Raw genomic sequence first — 27,371 nt, forward strand, 5'->3', positions numbered from 1 at the left:
CATTGCCTTCCACCACAGCTTTAAACATGATCAAACATAACTCTTGCACCCAAACCCACACTGAAAAACTAAATATTTGCAGAATTAGCTTGTGCAAAACGTGCAAGTCCATCTCCAGCTACAACTCTTTCTGTCTGACTGTGTTCAAACTTCTTCTCCCACACACTGCAAACAGACCTCCCCATATTTGGAAAACTGCACCAGTGTGGTCCTTTGCCATCATCTCTCCCGTAACCATCTGCTTTTAAAACAGCACCGCGTTTACAATCAGCAGATGTCTGGAAATTACCCTGTCCTCTGCTACTGCCGCTCCATCGCGCTCCATCTCGCGTCTGCCTCTCCCCATGCTCCAATAATAATAATAATACCACCACTACCAGGACCAGCTGCTTTCTGATTGGTCCAAAAAGTTCCTGATTGAATTTTGTAACTTATGTTGAGAAGACCGTAATGTAATTGTGATCTCAGATAAGCGTCCACTGTTAGCATGAAAGTCTTGATTAGCTATTTGCAAGCTGTAGTTAAGGAAGTAAATTGGTTTAAGATTGTTTGGCTGATAGAAATTTGCCGATATGTTGTTAAGTGAGTTGTGGTCCTTATGGCGAGCGACGCTTTCGTCTGCAGACAGTTGGAGCCAGCCGTCGTTAACGTGATCTTTTAATAGTTATGGCTGCTGGAAGCACTTTAAGTTACTTTTAAGAATATAATTTAAATAAAGCTATAAAACTCATGTTATATCATCAAAAATACCCGTAATTGAGAATAATTACTGAGATGCACTGTCAATTTGAATATTTTCTGAACAATATTGTGCAAAAGTGATTCCCTATTTTGAGGCGCTTTCTGCACTTAAAATAAAGCACAAGTGATTTTTTTACAATTAAAAAAAAAATTGAAACCCAACAGCTAACATCAACTAGCATGCTAACCGCGCACCATCGTTACTTCCTGGTTCACGGACAATAAAACGCATTCTAACTAGATACAGACACCAAACAGTGGCCTCGTTTTGACCCCGAGATCGGCTTTTATAATATATTTGTACTGGGGCATGACAAATTAGATTTTATTACATGGGAAACATCAAGCAGAGCCGCTTTAAATTTGCAGCCCGTCTAGACAGTTTTAATCACGTTTATCAGGAAAATAGCTACACTCGAAATACCTTATTATTTTCTCAATAATAACTCCAAATATCTTCATAATTCTAGTGTCATTACAGATCAGAGCCTGGCCCACTAGTGTAATCTGTTGTATTACATTACTTAAAGCTGCCGACTATTGCCCTAAGACACCAATTAGCAACAAATGAGTGGCTAATGTATGATCTCATTATGTGAACAAGCTCTATTTAATAAAACGGCATATTTTTACAAGTGCATGGGTGAAAAAAAAAAAAATGGCGCTAACTGCCTTGAGCAAATGTTTCTGTGCGAATGCCAACGCGCCTCGTCATAGTTTCAATGGGCCGGGCTCCTAAAGGCTAATAAAACATAAGTGAGAGATTTTATCGCATCAGTAATTCACATGTTCAGACGGCTATTATAGGCAACAATATGGGAAAAGGAGAAGAAAATAATTGCGGGCATAAACAACACAATATGTAACATGCACAACCCTGAATAGTCATTTTATAGACAGAAAATCAGTCTTGCGGATATTAAAAAGCAGAGACATGAATATAAAACAGAAAAAAAAAGATTACATTACAGATTTTCCCTGCAATGGGTTAGATTTTTGTTCTATTTATGATCTATGACACCTGTGGATCATTATGTTACAATGGGAGCTGATGTCGCCGTAAATGTCGTAACAACAAAGACTTAGTTTCTCCTATGCATAGCAGCAGATGACGCTAGTGAGTAGTGGACTTTTATTAATTTGTACCAAAATAAGTACGCAAACGAATCCTGCATGTATCCACGATTAAGAAAATAAAATTGAAGATCGAAGTCAGTACAGAGCAGTGAGTTTATGCTGGTGAAAATGTGATTTAAGCGGTTAAAGATCGCTCAAACTTGAATGAATCAGTCCAAAAACAACCTCTGTTGAGTAAGTGATGAGAGGAAACAACTATAACATGGTTAAAAGTTCTGACAAGTGGAGTTTGCAGAATAGGTCTGCTTTAGGTTTAGGCTGGTGTCATGGGGATATTTGTAGTTATTTAGAAGAATAAACCAAGTATTGTTTGAATTGATATTACTTCATACTAATCATAATCAATTGGACTAATATAGCACCTTTCAAGACACTCAAAACATTTAAACTCCTTTATTCATTTACTGTACTCGTGGTGGAAAACTATTATTGTAGCCACAACTGCCCAGGGGTAAACTAACAGAATCTGCCAATCTGTGCCAACTGCCATCAACACTCACTCACACACCACTTTCATACCAGGAAACGTGGCTGTAGTGCCTTGCCTACACGATGACAGTAGGCATTAGAGCCACTGCCGCTCCACTACAACACCTGTTATTCCCAGCAGTCTCTCACCCAAACCAGGTCCAACCCCGCTTAGCTGCTGAGATCAGACAAAGATCAGGCATTCTCAACATTTTAATCGTATAATTCTACAAAGAAGTAAAACAGGACACACCAAACATTCTGAAATTGGCGGCGTTCACAAATCTCTCCTGACATTTTGAAGAACGAATTTACCTTTCCAACTCGTCCGACGCATTTCTTGCCGCTAACTTCACAGTGTTCTCGCTCTGCTTTCCACATCCACCTTTTTGACTATGCACCTCCTGCCGGGCACTAACCGCTGTAACCACTGTAATCTCCACGTGAGCGCTTTAGCTGTGTGCTGTCAGGAGCTCGTGAAAAGGTTGGCTGACCACACAAGCGCAACCTCCTCCTTGCAACAGCGCCATGGCAACCTGGTTTGAAGGTCAGCACGTTCGGCCATGCGTGTATGTACCTTTGCTGTATGGGGTTACGCTCTTGTGTGGGATTGTGGCGGGTGGCGATGTCTTAATGATGCTCAGTCAAGACTCCTGCCAACAACAAACAAAAAAATCCAACATACAGGGTTGCATTCATTACTCGCGTGTTGCTCGATTCACACCCACATGTTGATCCATCGCTGTCCAGTCGTTAGGTTGGTTTCAGTTTCAATTTTTAAACTTTTTTATTGAAGAAAATCAGCAAGGGATGGAGTAGACGCCGATCTTCACCAAGGAATCTAGAGTTTTAATGGTAGAAATCCGTTCAAAGTTGACATTTTCAACCCGTCCTGGAGCGTTAATTAAAAAACGGCAAAGCTAATACAAAAACTGCTTGCTTTCCAGAACATATTTGTACAAGTCTAAACTGGTTTTGATGTTGATGTTTAGCAATTTACCGAATTCTGATACTTCAATAATTGAGACAGTTCCAATTGGAATTTTAATTAGACCGCAGTTCATCTTCCAGACTTATTATCGGACTGCGAAATGTTGTGATGTCGTCTGACGCCCGGATGAGACCCTGATTTTCAAATGTCTGTAAATATCTATTTGAAAAAACCTTGAACTGGATCATATACGTTATTGACAAGATCCGGAAGACTAAAGTTCAGACCTGTGGAATGTTTTGATGCCGTACAAACCCATCTGTGCTTCGTCTAATCCTTTTTTTTGTATCTTTTCTCCACATGCTACACTTTCATTGGCCCGTTTTTTGCAATCATTTGAACAAAACTCCTCCATTGATCGACTCATCATTGTTCAGGCAGTACTGAGCTCTTTCGCTAATGCACCATGCTATGCTAGATTGGCTTCTGTTTTGTCTTGTCTGTTTTAGTGAAATGGGGGAAATAGGCTTCAAGACTTCAATACAAGCTCATGTAAGTTTAGACGTTTAACCGTATAGAGGCTGGTTTTGTGGGTGTATTGTTTCTAGAGTTTTGGCCTTTAGACATTAAGTCGATTAACGGAACAACCAAAATTTGTATTTATTAGTCGATTTATCATTTTATTTGGTTTGGAATGATTTACATGGGACAACAGCAGAAAGGAGAGGTGAGTGAGTTGGTATTTTTTAAGGGTATTTGGAAAAAGTTAGTTCAGTTTGGGTCAGATACATAGAGATACGTAATAGTTTTCGTCAACCAATCGATCTGCAGCACACGTCTTTAGTCAACCACGGATTTGTTTAGTCCATTACAGCCCTAAAAGTTTCAGGAACACTTGTTAGATTTACGGATGTATAAATTAAAGACAGAACTCTCGCTTTTTGTTGTGTAGATTTTGTGTTTTTCATGTTGGCAGTCTTCAAAGTCGCTTAACAAGGACAGAGCACCAAAGAACTGCATTTTTTTCCAGTTCATTTAGCAGCCAATACGCCAAGGAGTACCCTTTGAGTACCTTATTTTTAATGTATTTATTTTTCCTAAAAGACACTTTGAGTTGTATTTTCCATTCAGGCGACAAAAGTCATGAATTCCTTGCCTTTGAAATGATTTGCGCTTGCAGATGATTTGCTCTGCCAGTCTATTATGTTGTTTCAATGGTTAGCCTTGTACGTGCCAAATGGCTGCAGAAGTGAAGTAAAAGGTCTTTCTCAATACTTCGGAGCTTACGACAAAGACCTGGAGTTTTGCTTTGTTTCATTCATGTACATTTGTCCAAAAAACGCCACATGTTCCACCAGTTGATGTGTTGATGAGGTGGGTTTTTATGTATTTATTGTGTTTTTAAAGTCCACATATTACGCTTTTTTCTGATCTATGTTATAATGTTGTTTCCTCATCACAAACAGACCTGGAGTTGTGTTTTGTTTCATTCACACATGTTTAACACACAAATCCTACATATTTAGGCTGAGTTCTTCTCTCAAACAGAAAACACTCTGTTCCACCTTGTGATGTCATGTGGTGATACAGGAAGTGCTCTACTGTGTTTTTAAACTCCATACACCTTCACTGGAATCATTTGGATGATTTCTGCTCTGGAATTGGCACTCTCTACTGAAGTAAATGTAAAAGGTAGTTGTTCACTTCAAAACTACCACTTCATGACATCACAAGGTGGAACAGAGCATTTTGGAGCTTTGGAGATGTTACAGACTAATAATAAAGTGTGACTCAAATATAATCCGTGTATGTTTTTGAGGAGGTAACAACATAACTGAAGGTTAAGTAGCAGACTGATAAACAAAGACAAATACTTTGAAGTAGGTAGGGAAAATAATGGTACTTAATGTTAAATTTAGAAGAAAATTTATATAAAAATCTAAATATTGATTCATTGATTAAAGTCAGTTTCAGATATTTTCATATACAGTGAAAAAAAAATGCCAAGAACAAATATTCAAAAATGAGTTGGTGGAAAGGAAACTTATGTAAAGCCTTCTTATTTTTTAAATCTGATGCTATTCAAGAAACAGACAATACAATACAAATACTGGTGTTTCTGAATGTTTATATTGTACTTCCATCAAAGTTGCTAAACAGAACTATGACCATCTACTCAAAGAACAGTTAACTGACCTTTTCCGGCAGCTGTTTTCTCCTATACTACCTAGAATGTTGTATTATTTTACTCTTCCACTTCCTCTCCTCGTAATACCTTGTAACACAATACCTTATGAGTTATCACAAGACGCCATGCTCCTTCCTCTGATGCATAACTAATAATCGACACTAACTGCTCAGGTGTGACTCTGCATAACCTTATGGCCTCACATCTCACCAGCCGAGACGGTCCGCTCTGGGTAAACACGTCGGGGGGGATCGAACTGAGTTTGGGGCGGCCATGATTCAACAGAATAGCCCCAGGCTGCGACAGGATGTTGGAGGGGGATGTGTCATTTTTCCCCCGTATCCCATGGCGACGATGCAGACACATAAAGCAAGCCTTTTACACACCAGGGAGATATACGCACACTCGGCTAGGCTGCATATAGCCGGCACAGATCAGTGTTATACGCCAATAAAGATGGTAGTTTGGGAGAGTAGATGAGCACATAGGAAGTAACAACCTCTTCTTTTTGTGAGTTTTTCTTTTGGGTTGTAGTGTGGAGAGGAAGATTGGCATTGACGTTGTTTTATATGTTTACTCTGTTTCATTCTCAGATCATTTTGGTCCAGGTCCATGTATAGAAAGTAACCCTTTTCAGAAATAAAACGCACTGTAGAAAGGTTGATATTGTTTGAAAATTGTCATTGGTTTATTTTTAATGTGTTTTTTTTTGTCCTAGAAAATTATTCATGCAGGGATAGGTATTGAAAAAATATATTCACAGTACAGGTATTGAAAAAAAAAAAAAAAAGATTGTATCCATGTAACTTTACCAGAGGAGGATCCACTACCCGCTGGTCTCCATGGAGATGCTATTGCTTTGCCTGAAATGTCCCATAGTATGGCAGTGAACTTATCGTATCTCTATGGAAACAAGCATGGGACCCCTACTTGGCTAAGTTACATATCATATCCGTGAAGTGGTGAGTTTTCTGGGATTTTTTAAAATTTTCTTTATGAAAAAAAAACAAAAACAGTGTAGTACAAAAAAAAAATTAAAAAAATACAGGATTTGAGAAGAGATAGAAATATGCAAAGGAGACAAAGAAACAGATGAGTAAATGATAAATCTGACAAAAAGCATAGGACAAGAAATAAAAAATAAAAGAATGATCAGAGTTTGGGGATGGGTTGAGGGGGTGTGCTGAGGGCTTCCAATGAGCTAATGTTTTATGATTGAGCAGGTAAAATGAATGGATGAATGAATGAGTATATTTATCAGAATCAGAAGACTTTTTATTGCCATTGTCAGTGAACAAAGCTCACAAACTAGGAACTCTCTTTGGTGATAAAGTGCAACATAAAAACACAGAATAAGTGCAAATAAGGGCATGCAAAAAGTTAAAAAAAGATGTGCTTAAAAATGAAATATGAGTAAAAACTAGTTTTAGTCATTTTAGGGTTTAATGTCCATTCTCTTTAATACATTTTTTCCTTTTCCTTTTCTCCTTCCTTTTTTTTTAATGTCATACTTTGGAACATTCAAGGCAAAGCAATAACATCTTCATCGTTCATCAGAAACTGTACTAGGTGAACCTTTAAGTACCTGTACCACTTGAAAGGCACGCGGCTCAAGTCAGCAGTAAGACAGGAAGACGTCGCGAAACTTTGTGAGAGCGGGTGAGTTCTCTTGAAGACAGTGATTCTCTTTTCTTGCGTCTTTGTTTTGAAGCATGCCGACGCAGAGTACATCAAACGGCGAGCAGTGCCCGGCGTAGACGCGGTTCACTCCGGCATCAGAGCAGAGAACAAGAACTCAACTGTTGTAGGCTTTTAATTCTTTGTCTCCCCCGGGGCCGAAATGAGCGCGCTGACAGACATAAATGGCAGAAATGGATATCGGAAGATCACATTCTAGTCTTGTGAAGGGCAAGGATGAGCTGAGAATTGATGTACTTTTAGGCCATTTGAAGTTATTTATGCTTAAAACTTTGTCCCCTCTGCCCGCCAGCTGTTTATACTAAAGACAGCAAAAGACGAGTCAGCGCGGGCACTCGGTAAGTAATGTTTATACTCAAGCGTCGCTCTTGTAAAAATCTTGGAATGATAAGTATCTCCAGAACAATTTCCATTTGCCATGTATACATAACGACTGCATTGAGGGCAGGGTAATACATCAGAATAATTGAGTTTTGAACAGTGTCACATGTAATCACTGCCAAAAGTTTTCTGCAACGATAGAAAAATATGAGAGAGAAACGGCATCGTCTGATCCGCCGATGTATAGCGAAATTATATAACGAGGACTAAGCATCAAACGATTATTTATTCACTTTTTGCAATCAGTTTTAGTTTCAATCAAGTTAAAATCTATTATATTTTTGTGGTATACCAGATTTGAAAAGATCATAAGCTTCATTTTGTGTTTTTCACTTGTATAATTTGGATATTTTCACATATTTCGACTAGCTTTTTGCGAAATCGGATGTTTTGATTTCAAGAAACTGAGGCAGCATAGGCAAACGTATCTGTAAATACATATAAATACATACTCTTGCACAGGATTCATATGGCGACCATGCAAGGGAGCTGCTTTTAGGAACATTTCTGGGGTTTTTACATGTTTAAAATGGGCTATTGCATATCGTTTGCAAAATATGTTTTTCCATCTATATCCAGTCAATATAATGTGTCGATAAAAGTCCATAGCGAGTCATAATGTGAAGAATTCCAACAACTTTCCTTCCCTCTCCGCTGACAGCCAATATATTACCCATACAAGACCACCTGCTCTGCTCCCCCTCCATAACACTCCAGGGCTTGTACCCGTATCCAAGCTCCTGGCACATCCACTGCACATCAGATCACTTTTTAAAAACATATCCACATTTACCACTCACACCTCTCGGACCTCCCTGCGCGTTCTTGCATCTAACACCCATCATATGCGATACTCAATAGGCCTGATGTCCCAAGTCCCCTGCCCCGGAAAAGGACACCCAACGGGAGAGCTGTAAGCCTATCAGCCAGTTAGCCAGGGAAGGAATTCACCCGTCAACTCGGATAACAAGCAACACTCTCACAAGTCTCTTCCTCTGATTTCATTTCATACTCCCTCTCTTTCATTTTTTTCATTTTTTTTTTTTTTTTTTCATCTGCTTCGTCTCAACGTGAGTATTTCAAGGCACGTAGCTCATCTTCGGCGGCTATCAAGTTGCTCACATTTCAAAAGCTCCTAAGTCATAGCACGGTGGTAGAGTTTTAGAGGGTCAGAGACTGATTACAACATATATCTTGCTAACGGCTCTGCGTGTTAGCTTGGAATTGTGAATGTAGGCTGCGAGTGCATTCAGGGATGAGTAGAATAGCTTGATGGCTGTCTAGCTGTCTGCTGAATTGCAAACAGAATACAATGGATAGCTATACAAGCCAAGTTTGGAGAGAAGTTCGTTATTATATACTTGCAATAATAGTAGTAAAAAGCAGTTAAATGTAGTTGAAATGTGACTTAAAAGTAAAGCTGTGGAATAACTTATGTTCTATTCTATTTCGCTTTCGACTACTGTGGCGTTTTGCAAATAGATATCGGGATGAGTTTTATACTACGGGGTTAAAGTTGGCAACGTTCGCGAGATTGAGAATTCAGAAGTCACTCAGATTCTTCAATACAGGGAAACTGAGCTTAGTATAGTTAAAAATAACATTTAAAGACCTGCTTTACCACAGAAATATGAAGTTACATTTGCACTTCTTTCGAAATCAGTTTTATTTCACATATACAGCAGAAGTAGTTTGCGATCTCTCGGGCTTTTAGAATAACGTTTCCCAATTTTACGTCCCGAAATTGACTCGATGTGGTGAAGTCAGCCAATAAAAGCTTTTGCTCTGAGGTTATCCCCGTCGCCCCGGTTTATCAGAACAGTGGATCAGACGGCTTCACTTGGAAAGTCGGTGGTGCAATTCTAGCTCTGACCAGCTCGTACGCCACTTCTTTAATGTGTGGGGAGTGATTGGCAGGGTTTATGTAATGTGTAAGCTCCGCCCTTTTCTCAGAATTAAAGATCATATAAGTTTATTGCGGAGTCTTTAAACTAAATGCACGTTTTTTATGTCATGTTTTAATTCATTCTAGTGGGAACAAGGGAGTTTGAGTAGAGTAGCAGAGTAGAATCTTTATAACATACACCTCCATCCATCCATCCATTTTCTTCCACTTATCCGGGGCTGGGTCGCGGAGGCAGCAGTCTAAGCAGGGACTCCCAGACTTCCCACACCCCAGACACGTCCTCCAGCTCCTCCAGTGGGACCCCAAGGCATTCTCAGGCCAGCCAGCGTGTCTTGCGTCGTCCCCGGGGCCTCCTCCGGATGGGACATGCCTGAAACATACACCTTATTATCAAATTAGCAGATGCATTATACATTTTTGCATGTTCCCTCGCATCTCAAGTGGACTTCACTGCTTTACATCACCCAACAGTTAAAAAACAGAACACTTCCATTTGTCTTGAATGTGATTTAGTATGTTTAAAACAGAGTTGAGTGAGTGAATGAACGATACATCTTCACATTATACTTTGAAACTTAAGATGCCTTGGGACTTTGAGTTTAATAAAAGCCATAAATATTAATTCGTCCATTTCCTTTACCAGTCAATTCGAATGTACAACGTGTTCTGCAAAGCGTATTTCAGTGTCCTCTACATCTTCATAACGTCATTTCCAGCCATACGTTGACATGCAATTCTTTTCAACCCGTGGCTACTCCCCGCGCTGCTAGAGCAATATTGTGATCTGTAACGCGAGCGGCTCACAAGGTGGAATTGTCATTAAACTCGCGAAGAGACAAAATGTTTTCCATCTCCAAAAAAACCCAAAAACGCTCGCTGTTAAGGATTACGTTTTACAGTCAAGATGATTGAAGTGTGGAAACATTTTCTGTAGTTATCTAGCGGCTGACCTCTCCCTCACACTCCGGTAATGAGGTGAACGGAGAGGCTTTTGTGATAGCTTCAGAGTGTGATTAGTTGCGGGTGGCTTCCTTCCCTTTTGCCACTGTATGTCTTTCAATGGGTTCATCGTTTGTTTTCTCACTCCTCCCTTTCATGTCGTGAGGCTAAACCAATCATGTGTAATTAGACAACTGCGCGGCGGCTGACAGAAGAGCTCGCTATGTGCCCATGTGCTGAAAGGTTCTGCATAATGTACTTTTTTGTACGCAGCGGGTCAGTCAAAGTTCAGCCGCTCTTGAGCTAAACAGATTTTTCATCCAGGCTAGATGGGCAGCCTTGTTTTGAAAGTTCTTAAAGTAGTTCAAATCGTCTAATTGTTGCATCCTCTGTCCAAAAAGATAAGATAAAAATCACTAGCCGTCTCTATTACTAACTGCGTACCATATTTCATGCTCATGTTGGTGCAATGCATTCCTGTTGTCAAAATGTGCCAGTAGTTTTGGTTTTGGTGTTGCGAGAAATAATACTAAATTTGGCATTTAAATGTTGTCTGTTCTTGTTTAGGGATGTTAAGTTTATGAGGTTAAAAGTGCACTGTGTAATTTCGTTAGTGGAGATTACATCATTTACTTGTCTCTTTGCCTGGAACATAATTCACATTATGACATTATGTACAGTTGTCCCTCACTATAACAGGGCTCATCTTTCGCAGTCTTGCTGTTTTGTGGATTTTTTTTTGTTTTTTTGTGCAGTTTTGCGTGCATTGTGTTCTGCGTCCTGATTGGCTGAGGGACTGTAGACCATTGTCCATCAGTCTCCTCTGTGCTGTGTCTCCTGTACAGTACAGAATGTGTTCAGACAAATTTACATAAATGTTGAATCGCAGTGTGACTCTGAAGTGCTGTATATTTGCAAGTTTTCTCCCCAACAAAACCCACAATGTCGATGAAACGTTCTGCACCGACAAAGACGCCTACGAAGGTTTGAACTTTGAGAGAGTTTAAACAAGAGAGAAATGTGAGAAAATGTTAATGTTGTGTGAGAAAAGTGTATAAAGTATAAAACATATATAATAATTGTAAAAAATAAAGCTGACTATTTCACAGATTTCGACTATTATGGGTTATTTTTAAAACGTAACCCGAAGGACCACTGTATTGCCTTTATTCTTTTTTCTTATTGTAATGGAGGTCGCTTTTCCACAGATCTGACCTGGAATTTGGCCTTTGGAGTCATTCGCTTGTCTCCACAGAGATAGATATGTTTAATACCATATTGAGACACATTCTTGGCAAAGCGATAGGTCTACCCTCCAGAGATACGCAGATGGTAGATTTACAGCTAGCTCTGGGTGAATGTCCTCGTCTTCTGACCTATCCTTCAAAACAATTGGGCAACGTATCAGCAGCAGCGGGTGACCTCAGCAGTGCTACAAGATTTTGTTCAGTAGTATCTAGCCGGACCGTTGTTTATTGGACAAGTATTAGGTTTTCTATCAAGTTTGTTTTCAGTTTTAAAAGCCTGTATGTTTGGACTAAGGCAATAATCCAAACTTCTCCATTTACATGTAACCACGGTGACTGACTTCTGGGAAAAAGCTGCTGAAAACAATCCTGGATTTGACTTTTAAGGCCCCGGCACATTCGGCTTTCTTCTGATTTAATTTATCAACCAAACGGAACACTGCCCGCGGATATTGAATTGAACATATATCAGATGTACGCATTTCAACAGCGAGGGGCCAAATAATGTAAATATAGCTCTGATTTGGGGTCATGAGCTTGTGTGAGGGAGTCTCTCAGGCAGATAAATCAGAAATGAGAGTGCGTGGAGAGCAGGAGGGAGAAAAGAAACCGACACAAAGCGATTTTATATTTGATTTCTCAGGTAGAATAGACCTTTCAGTGCTGCGTTCACACATCAGCTTTGTGCAAGTGCTGCAGTTGTGACATTTTCTGTAAAGTCGTCCAAGCTGTGGAACACGAAGAGTTACACGTTCTCAGGCGTTCTGTTACACATTTGTACTTAAACGTTTTTAAGTTCACGTCATCAGAGTCATTACGGTAAACTGTACATGACGGCAAGTACTTTGGGAGAGCTTAACATATGCAAATACTTATCTTAGACCCAGGGCATATTTAAACAAAAATCACACTTTTGACGATTTATAATGATTTTAATTTAAAAAATGATCTCGTAGACGTGGAAATAAGTTGCGTTCACATGACAATATTCTACGATCCCATTGGATTTCTATGGTTTTAAAGGTTAGGGCTATCGACTTTTCAGAGCTGTTAATGTTATAGTTGTTTCTCCTTCTCATTTACCCTCTCAAAGTTATTTTTTGAATGATTTGTGCAAGTTTGAGCAATCTTTAATCACTTATTTCCAAGACGCTGTATTATATTGCCGATCAATCCCCGTTTTCACCGCCATCGGCATACGCCCACTGCTCCGTACTTACTTCCTTTATCAGTTTTATTTGCTGAATCGATGATACGCGTAGGATTCGTGGTGCCAATATTCAACCCCAAGACGTGATTTTTTTCAGCTGAAATGATTTTAAACCATAATATTTAAATCGTAACTTTGTGGAGCCTGACAAAATAACAACATAGTTCAACATTTGTGGGCCATGGTCATGTTGCCAGTTCGGTTACATCACTTTTTTTTCTCGTCTATGGCTTCACGTTCAAAAGTTTCTTGTTCGGTTAACGTGCGCGTATTCAACTGGCTAGCTGCTTCTTTCATGCACCTTTTTCTGTCTGTCTCAGGTTAGCTCTTTCGCTACGCTCTCCTCTTTCCCTTTCATTCTGCAGGCTAGTGGTGCACAGCGTGGTGAGAGGTGGCTGATGGGACTTCAGTGGGTACAGTCTCTTTCTCTCTCTCTCACCCCAGGTTTGTGTATGTGTGTCCGAATGTACGCGCAGGCAATGTCACTGGGCTGTGTAATTGAAATGGAAATGAGCCAATCAGAGCTACTGCAGTGCTTGTGCCATAGTGTTGCGTTCACTCTCCCTTCTCGTGTTTGGGCCCTTGTATGAAACTGCAAGGGTCAGACATTAAAGGGCCCGTATTACGCTTTTTTCTGGCATTTGTTGTAATGTTGTTTCCTCATCACAAACATACCCGGAGTTGTGTTTTGTTTCATTCACACGTTTAACACACAAACCCTGCATATTTAGGCTGCGTTCTTCGCTCAAACTGAAAGCACTGTTCCACCTTGTGATGTCATGTGGTAATACAGGAAGTGCTCCAATGTGCTTTGAAACTCCATACATCTTCACTTGAATCATTTGGATAATTTCAGCCCTGGAATTACCTATATCTATTAAACAAAATGTAAAAGGTAGCTGTTATCTTGAAAATTACCGCTTTGTGACATCACATGGTGGAACCGAGCATTTAGAGCTTTGGAAATGTAGACAGACTAATAATAAAGTGTTACTCAAACATGTGTAAATGAAGCAAAACACAACTCCAGGCATGTTTTTGATGAGGTAACAGCATTATAACATGACTAAAACCTCACACAAGTCAATTTTGTGTAATGTAGGACCTTTTAAAATGTACTTTATCCTGTAATTGCACATGGTAATTGCCAAAAAAAAGTCTTAGGGCCTGAAAAATCAAACCAAAAAAACACATGAATCCCTATTGTCAAGCCAGAAGTAAACCTATAATATATTATTATATGCCATAAATGTCGATTATCTCATTTGTTTGAATTATATAGATGAAAACTTAACCATTTTAGTAATAATGTTTTATACAGTGTTTTTGGGGGTCAATATTTATCATGAGTACATTTTCTTTGAAACAAAACACAACTCTGGGTATGTTTTTGATCAGGTAGGTAGATTCTAACATGGCTTAAAGCTCACAAGAGTCAATTTTGTGTAATATAGTAATGTATTCAGTTGGTAATAAGAATCATGTCTTTGCCTCCACCATATTCTCTCCCTAGCTTAATTAGTCGCCGACTAGCCCCCGCTCTCATGTCCAGATGATTTTAACGCCGGCTTTGTTGTGTTGAGACCCGCAGATCCTCGGCATAACAAAGACACATAATTATCATCATTTCACAATTAGCCCGCCATCTGACATTGGTCCTTAATTACTATTTTATTGTTCGCTGCAGTTGCTCCAGAGATCAAAAAGCTAATCCTTTCCCACAAAGTAATAACCAAAATAGTTTTAATCATGAAACTTGTGAGGTGAGGCAAGCGTGTCATGGAGCAATCTCAGTATGATGTGTGTAAACAAAGATTGTCCCATAGTACGGCTTTAAACTGTTTGAAGTTTTTCAGTTACGTGTGATCTGAGCGCTCAAACTACACTGAAAACCTGGCACCTCTCCACAAGCGCTGTAAAGAAAAGGGACAACTTTAATGGCATATTGTGGAACATTCCGGGCAAACCAATAGCATCTACATGGAGACAAGCAGGCAGCATATCTCCTCTAGGAAAGTTACGTACTGCACCTATAAATAAAAGTTGCCGGTTTCAAGTTGAGGAATTAAAAGTGGGTTGCTAATATCATCATATCCTGGTTGTAGACTGGTATTTAGCTAAGATGCTACTCCAGCGTTAGGCCGTTTCAAATACTTCAGCAAACTTACAGACCAAAACACACACGGTTTTATTTTGTATTTGTCATTTTTTGCTACTTTTTTAACTTCCTGTCTCTGGTGAGTGTAAAAGTCCTGATATCTGCAGCAGTAGCACTTTCAGCGTCATTAGGAAAACACTGTTACTCTCATTACATGGGGTCATAACTTGCAGTTTTAGTATTCAGGGTGAGCGTTGCTTTTGCTGGTTTGAATACTGACCACTTTATTCCACTTGGCGAGTCGCAGGCGGAGGATGGTTCATTTACATTCACTCGCAGTTCTTTTGGGTCAAGTCTTACAGAGCTGTATCTTGCCCTCAATTCTCTTTGTGGACACACAGCCTTGATTTCTATTCTATAGCTACCTGTGTTTTAACCTGACACTGGCTGTGAAAGTACTTTGTGATATTGCTTCCATATATGGACATAATTATGAGAGAGTTCATTTGAATGCGGTCTGGATAACAAAAGACAAGTTGGTTTGAATTCCCAAAGTTAATACAAATGAAAGTTGTGCATAAACTTTATTATCTTGTAATTAACTTGATTTTGTCTTGAAATTGCAATGCTTTAATAAGTTGATAGAGGTTTTGTCTATTGATCCGATGGTTGGCAGTTCAAATCCCACTCTCGACATAAACATCATTGCTTGAGCGATCAGATTCAGTGACTCACAGGTTGGCGGTGCGATTCCAGCTCCAGTTTTGTTCTTGTTTGGGACGATTTATATGTGAAATATGTGTTTTGTTCTTTATTATTATATTATTTTTTTGGCTGATGCGACTTATACTCAGGTGCAACTTATACTCCGAAAATACAGTAGATATTTCTCCTGAATGTATCCCGCTAAAGACCCACGTAGTGATATAAAACTGAACCAATTAAACTGCCCGTACTTGTATGATGCTTGCTATCGATCACTGATAAACCAAAACATTTCCTGGTTCTAACTAGCCTAACCGCTTGTGCATCAAATATCACAAATACTACAATTTGATGTGCGTTTTTACTCTAAGATATCTCTTTCACCAGACCCATCTCAATGACTTTCTTCTATTTACAAATGACAAATGACGTCTGCACTTCCTGCTTTTCCAAATCACAACTTTCCAATGGCGCAAACCAATTCCAGTGACAATTTGGACTCATTTATCTCAGCCATTTCCAATATTGGGATCCAGCTGCACGTTTTGCACTGTGCACACACTCCCTCCTCTCAGTTCTGGATGCGATTTCAAATCCTACTGTCTGTTTCACACTCTCCCCGTGTTACTCACTCTGTGCCATTAGCAGCTTTTGGCCCAAACTCACCACAGTCCTTGGAGCCCGCTGAACTGAATGCCAATGTGTGTGTAGAGATGCAATTTTTGTATGATAGTGAAGCAACAATGAACTACAACGGGCATATACACCATTGTCTACGATGTTTTGGTCATGTTTTGTTCTTGTTTGGGACGACTTAATTGTAGTAGTTGTAGTAGATGTGATGTAGTGTCAATCTAGATGCCTTGTGCTGCAAAACCGGTCTATTCAGAAGTTTTGCACTGGTTTTGCGCTGGTCTAGTCCAGGTTTAGTCACTTTAATTACTTTGTTTTCTTGTTCTAGAACCAAATAGGCATTGAAAATTCATCGTGGTACTTTTGCAAATCATCTGACGAAGATTGTTACTAAAACAACACATGCATACACATAGTTTCCCTGGTTTGGGGCAGATTTGAGCCCAGTTTAGTCCGGATCTAGACTTGGTTTGGTCTCATTCGTCCTAGTTCTACTCCAGGTTTAGCGTAGTTCTAGTGAAGTCAAAAATGTGCTATGGCTTGTGGGCACCCATAGATTATTATTGAAGACCTCAGCGTTATTACATTACTTTTTTTCTAATCACAAATGTGCAGTTTGTGATGCAGATCATGTGCGTTTTGTTATCCATGTCCTAGCATAACAGTGCGTAGTATAGATATATCAGTATTTTGCCCTTTAATGTAGTCCCTCTCCCAAACAGCTCATGCTTCATTTGCAGTGTAGACCATAGCCGGCGTGGAGCTCGCTGAGGCGGAGGGGAAGGGCAGTCTGTGGAAGGATGTGGCCATTAAGTCGGTTGACATTTTGAAATCCGTGAGGGAGATGCATGGCTCTAGTCAGACCTCGGCGGACATGTTTAAATGAGACGTTACAGATGAACTTCACTTGTAAACAATCTGACGCTGCTATTTACCTCGCTGTGGCAGAACACAAAGCTCTACGCGGGCTCCCACACATTAGATGAATATACAGAGGTTGTCATGGGAACAAAAGATGCAATTTTGTAAATGATTCTGACATTTGTCACAGATTTGGGCCATCACAAATCGTGAGAGGTGAATCTACTCGAGCGTCTCTCCTTCAATACAGTGTGTAACTTTGTGGAGGTGGCTCATCCCCAGCGTGATTTTATGGAAATAGAAAACTAAAACCATACTTCGGAACATTCTCCATGGAGATAGATGTGTTTTATGTCATACTGTGGAATATTCTAGCTAAATAAGAGACCGCACTCAAACACAACACAACAGATAAAAAAATAAATAAACGTGCATTTATTTGAGTATTTTTTTGCTATAAAGTTACATAATGTAGCTTTAAGATAAGGGGGTAAATTATTCATTTTATACCATTTATACATTTATTTTTTGAGTAAAATTTAGGAATGCACGATCCAGCTTTTTCTGTGCCAATACCGATTTCGATACTATGGCTTTAAGAATCAGCTGATACCAGTGCCCAGACTGAAAACAGCATTTATTTCCTTTAAACAAAATAAAATAAGACGAAACTGATCCAAATGTCTTAAGTAGCTGTTATATATCTCTCAGGTAACTACAGAAAAACTTTGTAGAAAAGTTAAAACATGTACTGACCCAATCTGGCAAAAAATAAATAAAAAAGAAGAATTTAAACTTCACTGAATTTATTGTTTCTGTTCTCTTTAAAAGTTTCACCCTTGTCTCTAATATCACAATAAAATGTTTTAAAAAATTCAAACATTCACTTTCTGGGCCAACTATGACCAGTAAAGAGTCTTATTGCATCAATTCATATGTCCAACCAGGACATCGACTGAATCGATATTTGAAAGCCAATATCTAATCCAGCAAATTTTTCAGTATCAGCACCAACATCTGATACCAGTATTGGATTGGTGCATCCCCAGTAAAAAATCTGTGACCAGTCCACAATAAATAACATGTTTTTTTATGTATATGCAGTATGTCCATATGTAAACAACTGAGGCAAAAAAAAGACCAAATATTGATTTCTGTTGTCCTCTAAGGAATATATTCAAGGAATATATCAATTATCAACTCAGGAATTATCATGTCTACTTCATTTAATAAAAGCTCTGAAAATTATAATAATAGAAAAAATTGAAACATCAGTAACATTAATTGTATGTCACAAATACATTATACTCAATAACAGAAGTGTTTATTTCAAAATCATGAACCAAAATATGATGTTTCAAATCCAAATCTCTTGTAATTGTGTTGTAGAGAGCAGAGAGCAAACAGGCGCGATCGTACGGTGACTGACACAGGACCGCTGTCGCAGCTCTCGAAGACGCCATTTTGTGGATCAATTGAAATCACATTACGTTTCCCCCTCGATTATAACAAGAGCGTTGCCTGTTTGAGAAAATGGCCCTTTACAATCATGTTCGCCCCGTTCACAGCCGCTCCGAATCCTTGAGCAGATGTAGATGAGCGAGGCTTCAAAACTGGGTGAGAAAAATTGACTGGATGTGGCGAAGACTAATCCAGATGCCCTGGAGTTGGCATCGTTTTAGCTGGTTACACGCTTTGGTCCCTTGTGATTGAGGAGTCTAGTGTGAGCGACAGTGGCGGTTGTCTATTAAAGTTTTGTTTGAAGTCTGGAAGGCCATTACAATTACACGTCTCAAGTCAATATTTGGTTAAATCTTCTCCTAATATTCATATAAAGTAATAGAGATACCTGCTTTCAAATGTAATGAAGTAAAAGTAAGCAGTATCCACTTTAAAATGTACTTAAGTAAGGTACAGATACCGTAAATCTCTACTTAGGTACAGCACGTTACTACTTTTACTTTGTTATCTTCCACTAGTGAATCTGTATTTTTGAAAACAGAACTGTGACCTGAGTATGTTTAGTTCTTCGTGTATTATTAGCCCGGTCTGACAGCTATACGCAGTGTTAAACCTTACGTCCCAAACTGATCCAATTAGACTCTTGGCACCACCTGCTTTCTTGGGTGGCATCAGCTGTCTGTGTGTGCCACCGTGTTGTGTAACTCCCTCTAAATTGGACGCCTTCCCCAAACTTTACAGCCTCATGTGCGTTGTTTTCCGTGGACCGTGGACCCTCCGTGACCCGGGTCTTTGGGGTCAGAACTTCGCCAGACATCGTGCACGATCCGGGGTACCTGAACTTTAATTCCGTTGGCCGCAGGTTTGTGTGTGTGTGAGAGTGTGTGTGACATTGTGCGGCCTTGTGATGAATCTGCCAGCGTGTATTACAGTCTGCTGACCCTGGGCGGCTGGTTCTAGATCATTGCAGTTGTAAAGATGCCCTCGCAGACAGCCAGGTCGATCATGACATTTACTAGCGTTCCACCTGCTGAGCAAATTTCTCACAGGTATAAAAAGAGTTATTTTCCCAGGGGCCCTCCTCAAAACTCTCCACTGATTAGAAAGACGTTGGGGATTATTGGGTTTCGGTTACATTACGTTGTCTTACGTTGTGGTTTTCAGTTTTCAGAATGTCGTGATGGGGAAAAAGTCTGTTTTTACCCACCGATTACGTTGTATTTTGCCATTAAATATCTGAAAAGTGAATGCACAAATGTTTAACCGCTTAATTTCTATCTATTTGATTGACTAAACCCAAGAATTCATGATTTTATAACAGAAATCTGCATTTAAACAGTATTATTGACCTTTAGAATGTTGTGATATCGTCTGAAACCCAGCAGTGAACTTTTTTAGGACTTTTGAGCCTTCACAAGTTAGAATATTTTGGATTGAATGGTTAATCGCTATGGCAACGGTCCTGAAATAAAATCCTTGGAGAAAACTTTGGATTTTATGAGTTAATGTGAAGTCATGGATACCAGGGTTGAGTTGTTCTTACAAGAAAGAACTCGGCGAACTTTTTATATTCGTTTTATGACTTGTTCTAGACTCTATTACTTAAATGTGCATTATGTAACTTTCCGGTGGAGAGGTCGGGCCCTTTTCTCCATTAGAAATGTAATTGCTTTGCCTGAAATGGTCCACAGTATGGCATTAAACTCTTCTAGCTTGGATTTAATCAAGTACCTGGGGATGGATCGGACGGGGATAGGATGGATTGGATGTCATACTGTGGAACATTGAAGGGAAAGCAATAGCATCGCCATGGAGACGGACAGGTTTCAATATGTTGTGAGAGATATTTTAAATGGAACTGAGCACTGAGTTTTGGCTTTTATTTAATTGAAGGTCTGCCAGAGTTGGACAGTGTGATATTTTGATTAGAATCGTGCCAGACTTTGTGTCCAGTGAGTAACTGAACAATAACTCATTAAACAGTCAAACAAACAAAAGATAAATGGTTTTCATGATTATGGAGAACTTTCGCTGAGCTTCCCAGCACTTTGGTCTAATCCATTCTTCCTGAAATGGTTGTGCTGCATGACTGTGTGAGTAAATATTTGTCTGGGTGATAGATTTACAGATAAACCATTACACCCAAATTTATTGAAGGTAGAAGATGAGAACCTGCTGCTCGTAAATCTGCGAGTAACACTGAAGGAGCACACACAGATCAAACCTGTATTTCCCGTCTCTGTGCGGCTCGTGAGTTATTAATGCTCCGGTCTAATTAAAGGCTGACCATGTGTCACGCTGCACATGTCGGTGCATAGATGTTATAGATGCATTTTGTATGGATGTATTCAAAAACTGAAATAAATCCTTCAAACAGGACTCAGAAATCTAGGTCTTTTGGAAAGCTATTTGATTTAACCTTGGTCTTATGTACGGTGTGTAAACATGCAGAAATCTACTATTTTTCTCAGACATATTTGCAGAAAAATTAAACTAGTAAAATGACTCCAATTCATTTTTTTCATAATCTTGTTTTGGAGTACAAAACAAAACAAATCTATATTTCTCATTCCTAATTGTGTAACAGACGGAATTCAATGTGGAGTTATGGAATGTGAGCAACTAGCAGGCCCGTCGGCAGAAATTTTGGGGCCCAGGGCAAGAAGTTTCACTTGGGCCCCCTTCTAATATAAATGAATAGGATGAAAGTCCAATTCAGGGCCCCTAAAACAACAGAACAACAGAATTTTGTTCCCTACTCTGTTCCCCTGACCACTAGCCTTTTAGCTTGTGTAACTATGAAAACTGCCAGAAGTGTTGCTAGCCAATCAGCAAAACTGACAAACGTTTGGGACCCCTTAACCACTAACGCCCCAAGTGAGCAGGAAACATTTCATAAAAACCTACTAATTTCAGTAGAAGTAGATTTTCAGGGCTAGACTGTGTAAAAGGTCGACAGTATGTACTAGTAAGATTTCCATGGAAACCACTAACCAACCTGCTTTTTTAACTCTAATCAAGCGAGTACACATACGTACTTTATCTATTTGGAATTTCCAAATCCACTGTTAGCACAGTTAAGTTGCTAGCAATTTAAAAATGTTATGAATAATTATTATTTTAATGTTATGAACAAATTCCATGTTTAAACAACTGTTATGTACTGGTACTTTGTTACCAGCGAAAACAACTACGATCTAGCAGAGAACTTTATGGATAGAAATTTAAGGGCCCAGGTCAAGAAGCCTCACAATTCTGGGCCCCCTAAGACCCTGGGGCCTGAGACAATCAACCCCTTTGTCCCCGCCTGTTAACATCCCTCTGGTTAAGCAGCTTTTTTCTGCATGTTTGGTGATACAATAACGATTATCTTTGTTGCCGATTGTCACGATTATATAAAATGGCCCACGAACGATTATTGTGAACCCTTTTTATCACAATAAATTATATTTTTGTTTATCGTCCTACTGCTACTATGGCAATAAATAGTTTTCTGATTCTGACAAAAACAAACAAAAAAAACTAAACATCTCTTCTTCTTGTTCCATAGGTTCCATCGCGGGGACTACCACATCGACGTGTGCATAAACGACTACCTGGACGTGTACTGCCCCCACTACGAGGACAGCGTGCCGGAGGAGCGGACGGAGCGTTACGTGCTGTACATGGTCAACTACGACGGCTACAGCACGTGCGACCACACGGCTAAGGGCTTTAAACGCTGGGAGTGCAACCGGCCCCACTCCCCCAACGGGCCGCTCAAGTTCTCCGAGAAGTTCCAGCTCTTCACCCCCTTCTCCTTGGGCTTCGAGTTCAGACCGGGACGAGAATACTACTACATCTGTAAGTAATCTAGTCATATACTGTTTGTACCTTAACTCCTTAGACACGCTCACGAAACTTACCCGGAGGTCTAAGGGCGTTTGGGAAATCTATTTTATTCAGTCTGATCATCAGTAACACCTGGGGCCATGTGTCAGTTAATCAGTGTATTTTAGAGTAACTGTTGTATTTGGAAGACAAAGTACATTTTCATTTCATCATTTCATTTAGTCATATTCGTTTGCGCGTTTCTTGCGTAATTCCCCTTGAAGAAGAATCAGAAAGAAGTCAAATAACTCACCTCAGCTGTTTTTAGGCGACAATAATCGAGAAACCAGATAATCCGCAGATTTTTTAAATAAAAACTTTGTCGGACATTTTATGTGTTGAATACGATTTTATTTTATAGGCCTGTCACGATAACAAATTTTGGAAGTTCGATATTTTGTTGAAGCAAATATAGACGATAAACGATAATATTGAAAGTAAAATATGAAGCAGAATTATCTCGAAAAAGTATTCTATATACAAAAATAACAGAATTCAGCACTTAAGAAGAAGTAGAAGTTCATAATTCAAACTCAAATCTCATCATATACAAAAAAAGAACCAAACTTTTCCCACTAGTGCAAAGAAAAAGTCTCCACGATAAATATTGACCCCCAAAAACGACTGTTCCATCTATGATCTAAGTCGATGTAGTAACTATTGTGACAGGCCAATTATTTCACCAATCTATCCAAGACACACAGATCATAACAAGAGTTCCCGTTTTCTTAAAGGGTAAAACTACTACAGCTTTGCGTATTAAGGCTTATGTCATGTGATTATAAGTAAGCAAACAAGACTTAAGGATAGTATTACTAACAATGCCCTGGTAAAGTACTGTGTTATTAAAAATTCTTTTGTTGGGCTTGGTGCAGTGTTGGGAGGGATCAATGTAAACACAATCTGAATTTTCAAAAACAAATTGCGTAAATGCCAATATAAAGTATGTAGGGAATTATATTTGTTTTTTTTGTTTTTTTTATATAGTAACACATTTACATGTTGAGTTAATATATAATAAATACAATGTTTGTGCTATATTTTCTTCCATCGCAGGGTTAAGTAAGCCTCCCACAGCTTTGTCTATATTTACTCAAGACCATAGGCTTTATATTCAATTACTACAAAGGAATGATTCATAGGTTTTTGTGCGTGGTCTAAAAAAATACTGCCAAGATAAAATATGTAGTGTCTTAATCATAGTAATTATAGTTTGTGCGAAAGTTTACTTTAAAATAATTCATAGTAATCTGGTGACAAGGCATATACTACCGCCCTTATAAGAGCTGTTTCCACTTTACAGAAAAAAAATGTTTTTTTTCCATCCAAGACACAATAGTATTTAAGTTATAAATAATGCTAGTTCAGCTGCGTACCTTATCTTATCCTTAAAGCACAATTTACCACTAGCTTGGAAATAACAAATTGCTGTCTTTATACTGTATATATTTTGCTCCATTTTATAAAAGTTGGAACAAGGCAACTTTAATAGGAGTGGAAAGTATTTAATATAACTACATAAAAGATACAGTTTGTAACTTTTTAGACAATTAAATGAAAGCATGTTTTTAAAATGGATTTTTTTTTGTGTTTATTGCACTGAAGCATAAAAAAAATAAATAAACATGTGTCCTTGGGCTTGTATCTCCACAAACCTGGCTTGTATTTGGTTTGGATTAGGGCCACCACCTGCTTGTCCACAGTATGGTACAAAACTAGAAAGATGAAACAAAGGTATTTACTGACCTTTACCTCTAAAGAACAAGTATAAAACAAAACAAAACAACTATTCTCTTCTGACTATACTAGTCATTTGTCCCACAATGGGAAGCAGCAAATTCATGTAGAAGAATTAAAGGATTAAAATTACCAAAAAAAATTGAAATATTAACAATTACACTATATTAAAGCAGAGATACAAAACGTTGTTTTTGGAGTTATTCGTGCATATTTGAGAAATCTTTAATCACTTATTTTCAAGTCAATTTTTTTTAATCAATCCCTGTTTTCACCTCCACTGGCACATGCCCACTGTGACGTACTTTTTCCAGTTTTATTTTCTTAATTGATGATACTCATAGGATGCGTTTACGTAGTCATTTTGGCACAAATGAAAAAAAGAAGTGCTACTTGCTAATGTGAAGAAGAACTGACAGCTACACGGCTCTTTGTGATGACGTTTACGGCGCCGTCAGCTCCCATTGGGCACTGCAGTTTTCTAACGTGGAAGTGAGCAGGCTTGTTTCTTTTACTCGTTTTAGATGAATATTGTGATTTAAAATGTGGCAATTATAACATAATGATCCACGGGTGTCGGTAGATTTTAACTATAGAGCAGACACAAGCAAAATATGTCTTCGTTAAAGATTAAGTTAAGAAAAGTATTGTTATCTGTCTCACAATGGAGAAGCATCAAAGTAGTAGTATCAAAATTCAAACAAGCCATATTAAAATGACCAAAAAATGACACTATGTATTAAGAAATCCTACATATATATGTGTGTATATCCCCCGTCACACACACTACCTCTCTACTCTGTCCCATCATCTTGCCTTCTACTTCTTTTCAAAGCACCATTACTGGAACTCTTCACACGGCTCTCATCACAGTGGGAAAAACCTGCTCCTAAAATGGCAATAGAATTCACATGGGGTACAGCTAGATTGAGACAGTTTGAAAGTTATAGCCCTGCTGCACACAATACGCCTTTGTTGATGAAAAAAAAGTATGTTCTTGTTATTTTATGTGCCTTTTGCGCTCATGTTTGTGGTTAAGTTGTCTAGTTCTTGGCGTCAGAACTGAGTCAAGAGCAGTTCATCTGAAGTTGAAACCCGGGGGAAATTAGGTTTTATCAAAGCAAGGTGATGGAGTGGAATTGCGATGGGTTGGTTCTCCTCCCACCACGGAATGTGCCTGGACCAGAGATATAGCAGTCACTGTCAGTAGGCGTAGCCACTTTTACTAGCATTCGTCACAGTGGAGCGCCAATAATACTGAATGGGAAATGAAAATGTAGGTGGATGTGGAATAGAGGCCCCCTTAAAGTGTTATGACTTGAACAGCTGGTGAAATATAAAAGAAAAGATGACTTCTTCACTATCTGGTGGGTTGACTTTAAAATGCATGCAAAGATAAGACTCCAGCAGTAGTAAAAATGTAATAAAAGTGGTCCTTGAAAGCATCCATTGTTGGTTTATTGCTAACAGCTTGCATGAAGTTTCGAAGCACAAGTTTGTTAGTAAAATATAAGCGGTGCTGGAAGAAGGACTCAGTTTTGTTATTTAAATAAAGCTACAGATACAAAGGTTACAAGTTACTCAAGTAAAAGTATCACATTCAAAAATCTACTCAAGTACTTGATTCAAAATGTACTTTAAGAGTAAAAAGTAAAAGTATTTCACACAAGTGTTGTTCATTTGTTAAAGTGTAAATGTAGTGATATTGATTTAAAATGATACATACATAACAATATGAATCAGTTTCTTAATTTTTCTTTTTCTTTTGTGTATTTATTTTTGTTTGCTCAAAACCGAAGCTTGACCTTGAAAAAAAAATAACCCCTCAAATCATCTGAAAAGTACTTTTTACTGTTAAAAAATGTAGTGGAGTAGAAAGTACAAATACCTGGTCTCAAATGTAGTGAAGTAAAAGTGAAAAGTATCCACATATACCTAAATATTCTACTTAAGTACAGCAGTTGTACTACAGTTGTACTACTTGTACCCTGTTACCTTCCACCACTGAACTTAAGTGAATGCATATGGTTTTCTTACATATTATATTAGTTATGCAGTACATTGGTGACTTTATACTTCAATTCAGATTATTTGAAGTGACTGTGAGTTTTGAATGTAATTTTCCACCATAACAAGCAATAAACTAACATTATAAAGTGCATTATAAAGTGTAAGGGAAGCGCTCTTTAGACAACAACCAAAGGCGAGAGGCAGAGAGGAATATTCCACAGTACAACATTAAACTTATATACTATACTTTTATGTAATTACGGGTGTTTTTGCAGCCATTCTCACCTCTCTACAGATCTGACCTGTAACTTGACTTGCTGGCATCACCTGCTTGTCACGGAGATAAGTTCAATGCCACACTGTGGTGCATTCTAGGTAAAGAAATAACATCTCCGAGGAGGCAAGGGGGTCATGAACCTTCTACCAGCAATGTTACGCCCTGCATTTTTTAAACGCTTTTTTCCCCCATTATTGATCGGGTGCCTTATGGGAGAGAGACGAGCTAAATATTCCCGCTCCATTGAAAAGAGAACGTTTAGCTCACCTATTCACCATCGCGCTCCCCCATTAGCTCAACAAAATGCCACGAATGAGAGCGCCACGCTATAGCTGCATCAGAGCGTTTCTTATCTAGAGCCCAGACGGAGAAGGACGCCTCTCTGATGATATCCACGGCAACCACAGAATCAGATCCTGTCACAGTATTGGCAGGTGGACTAATGCCTCTCCCGTCTCACCGCACCAAAGTGTCCCCTAAAGAGGCCGTCTCATCCATCAGCCGCCATCTTTGCTCCTGTACGCGGCGTGGACGGTCAGAATGGACACAATGGCGCAGGGAAATCATATGTCAGACAACTTCATGCTAGATGACTTTAATATCCGCCACAGTGGCCGACGACGCTCGAATCTTTCAATGGCCAATGAAGCCGCGGGCCACTAAACCAATATGGCACGGCGCTGTGGAATGGATGTGTGCATGGAAGCCCTGTTGGTCGCTGTGTAATTTAATCCAGCCCCTAGGACAAGCATCTCTCAACGGGAATCGAAGAAAAAAGTGTAGAAATGGAGACTCGGAAAAGTGGATGAATCGAGTAACCCTTCGCTAACCCCCATCAAGCACAAGAACTTTTACATTTAGTATCGCCAGGCA

General features: G+C 39.0%; 1 protein-coding gene across 2 annotated transcripts in view; it reads left to right on the forward strand.

The window, feature by feature from the left end:
• Nucleotides 1-27,371, forward strand: part of efna5b (ephrin-A5b) — a 171,896-nt gene that overhangs the window by 114,579 nt on the left and 29,946 nt on the right. For both annotated transcript variants that reach the window (XM_033972416.2, XM_033972415.2), the window contains exon 2: nt 22,155-22,447. In XM_033972416.2, coding sequence (XP_033828307.1) covers nt 22,155-22,447 — 293 coding nt within the window. The remainder of the gene's footprint in view (nt 1-22,154; nt 22,448-27,371) is intronic.

The sequence above is a fragment of the Periophthalmus magnuspinnatus genome, chromosome 9 (genome assembly GCF_009829125.3).
Source record: "Periophthalmus magnuspinnatus isolate fPerMag1 chromosome 9, fPerMag1.2.pri, whole genome shotgun sequence".
Classification (NCBI taxonomy): Eukaryota; Metazoa; Chordata; class Actinopteri; order Gobiiformes; family Gobiidae; genus Periophthalmus; species Periophthalmus magnuspinnatus.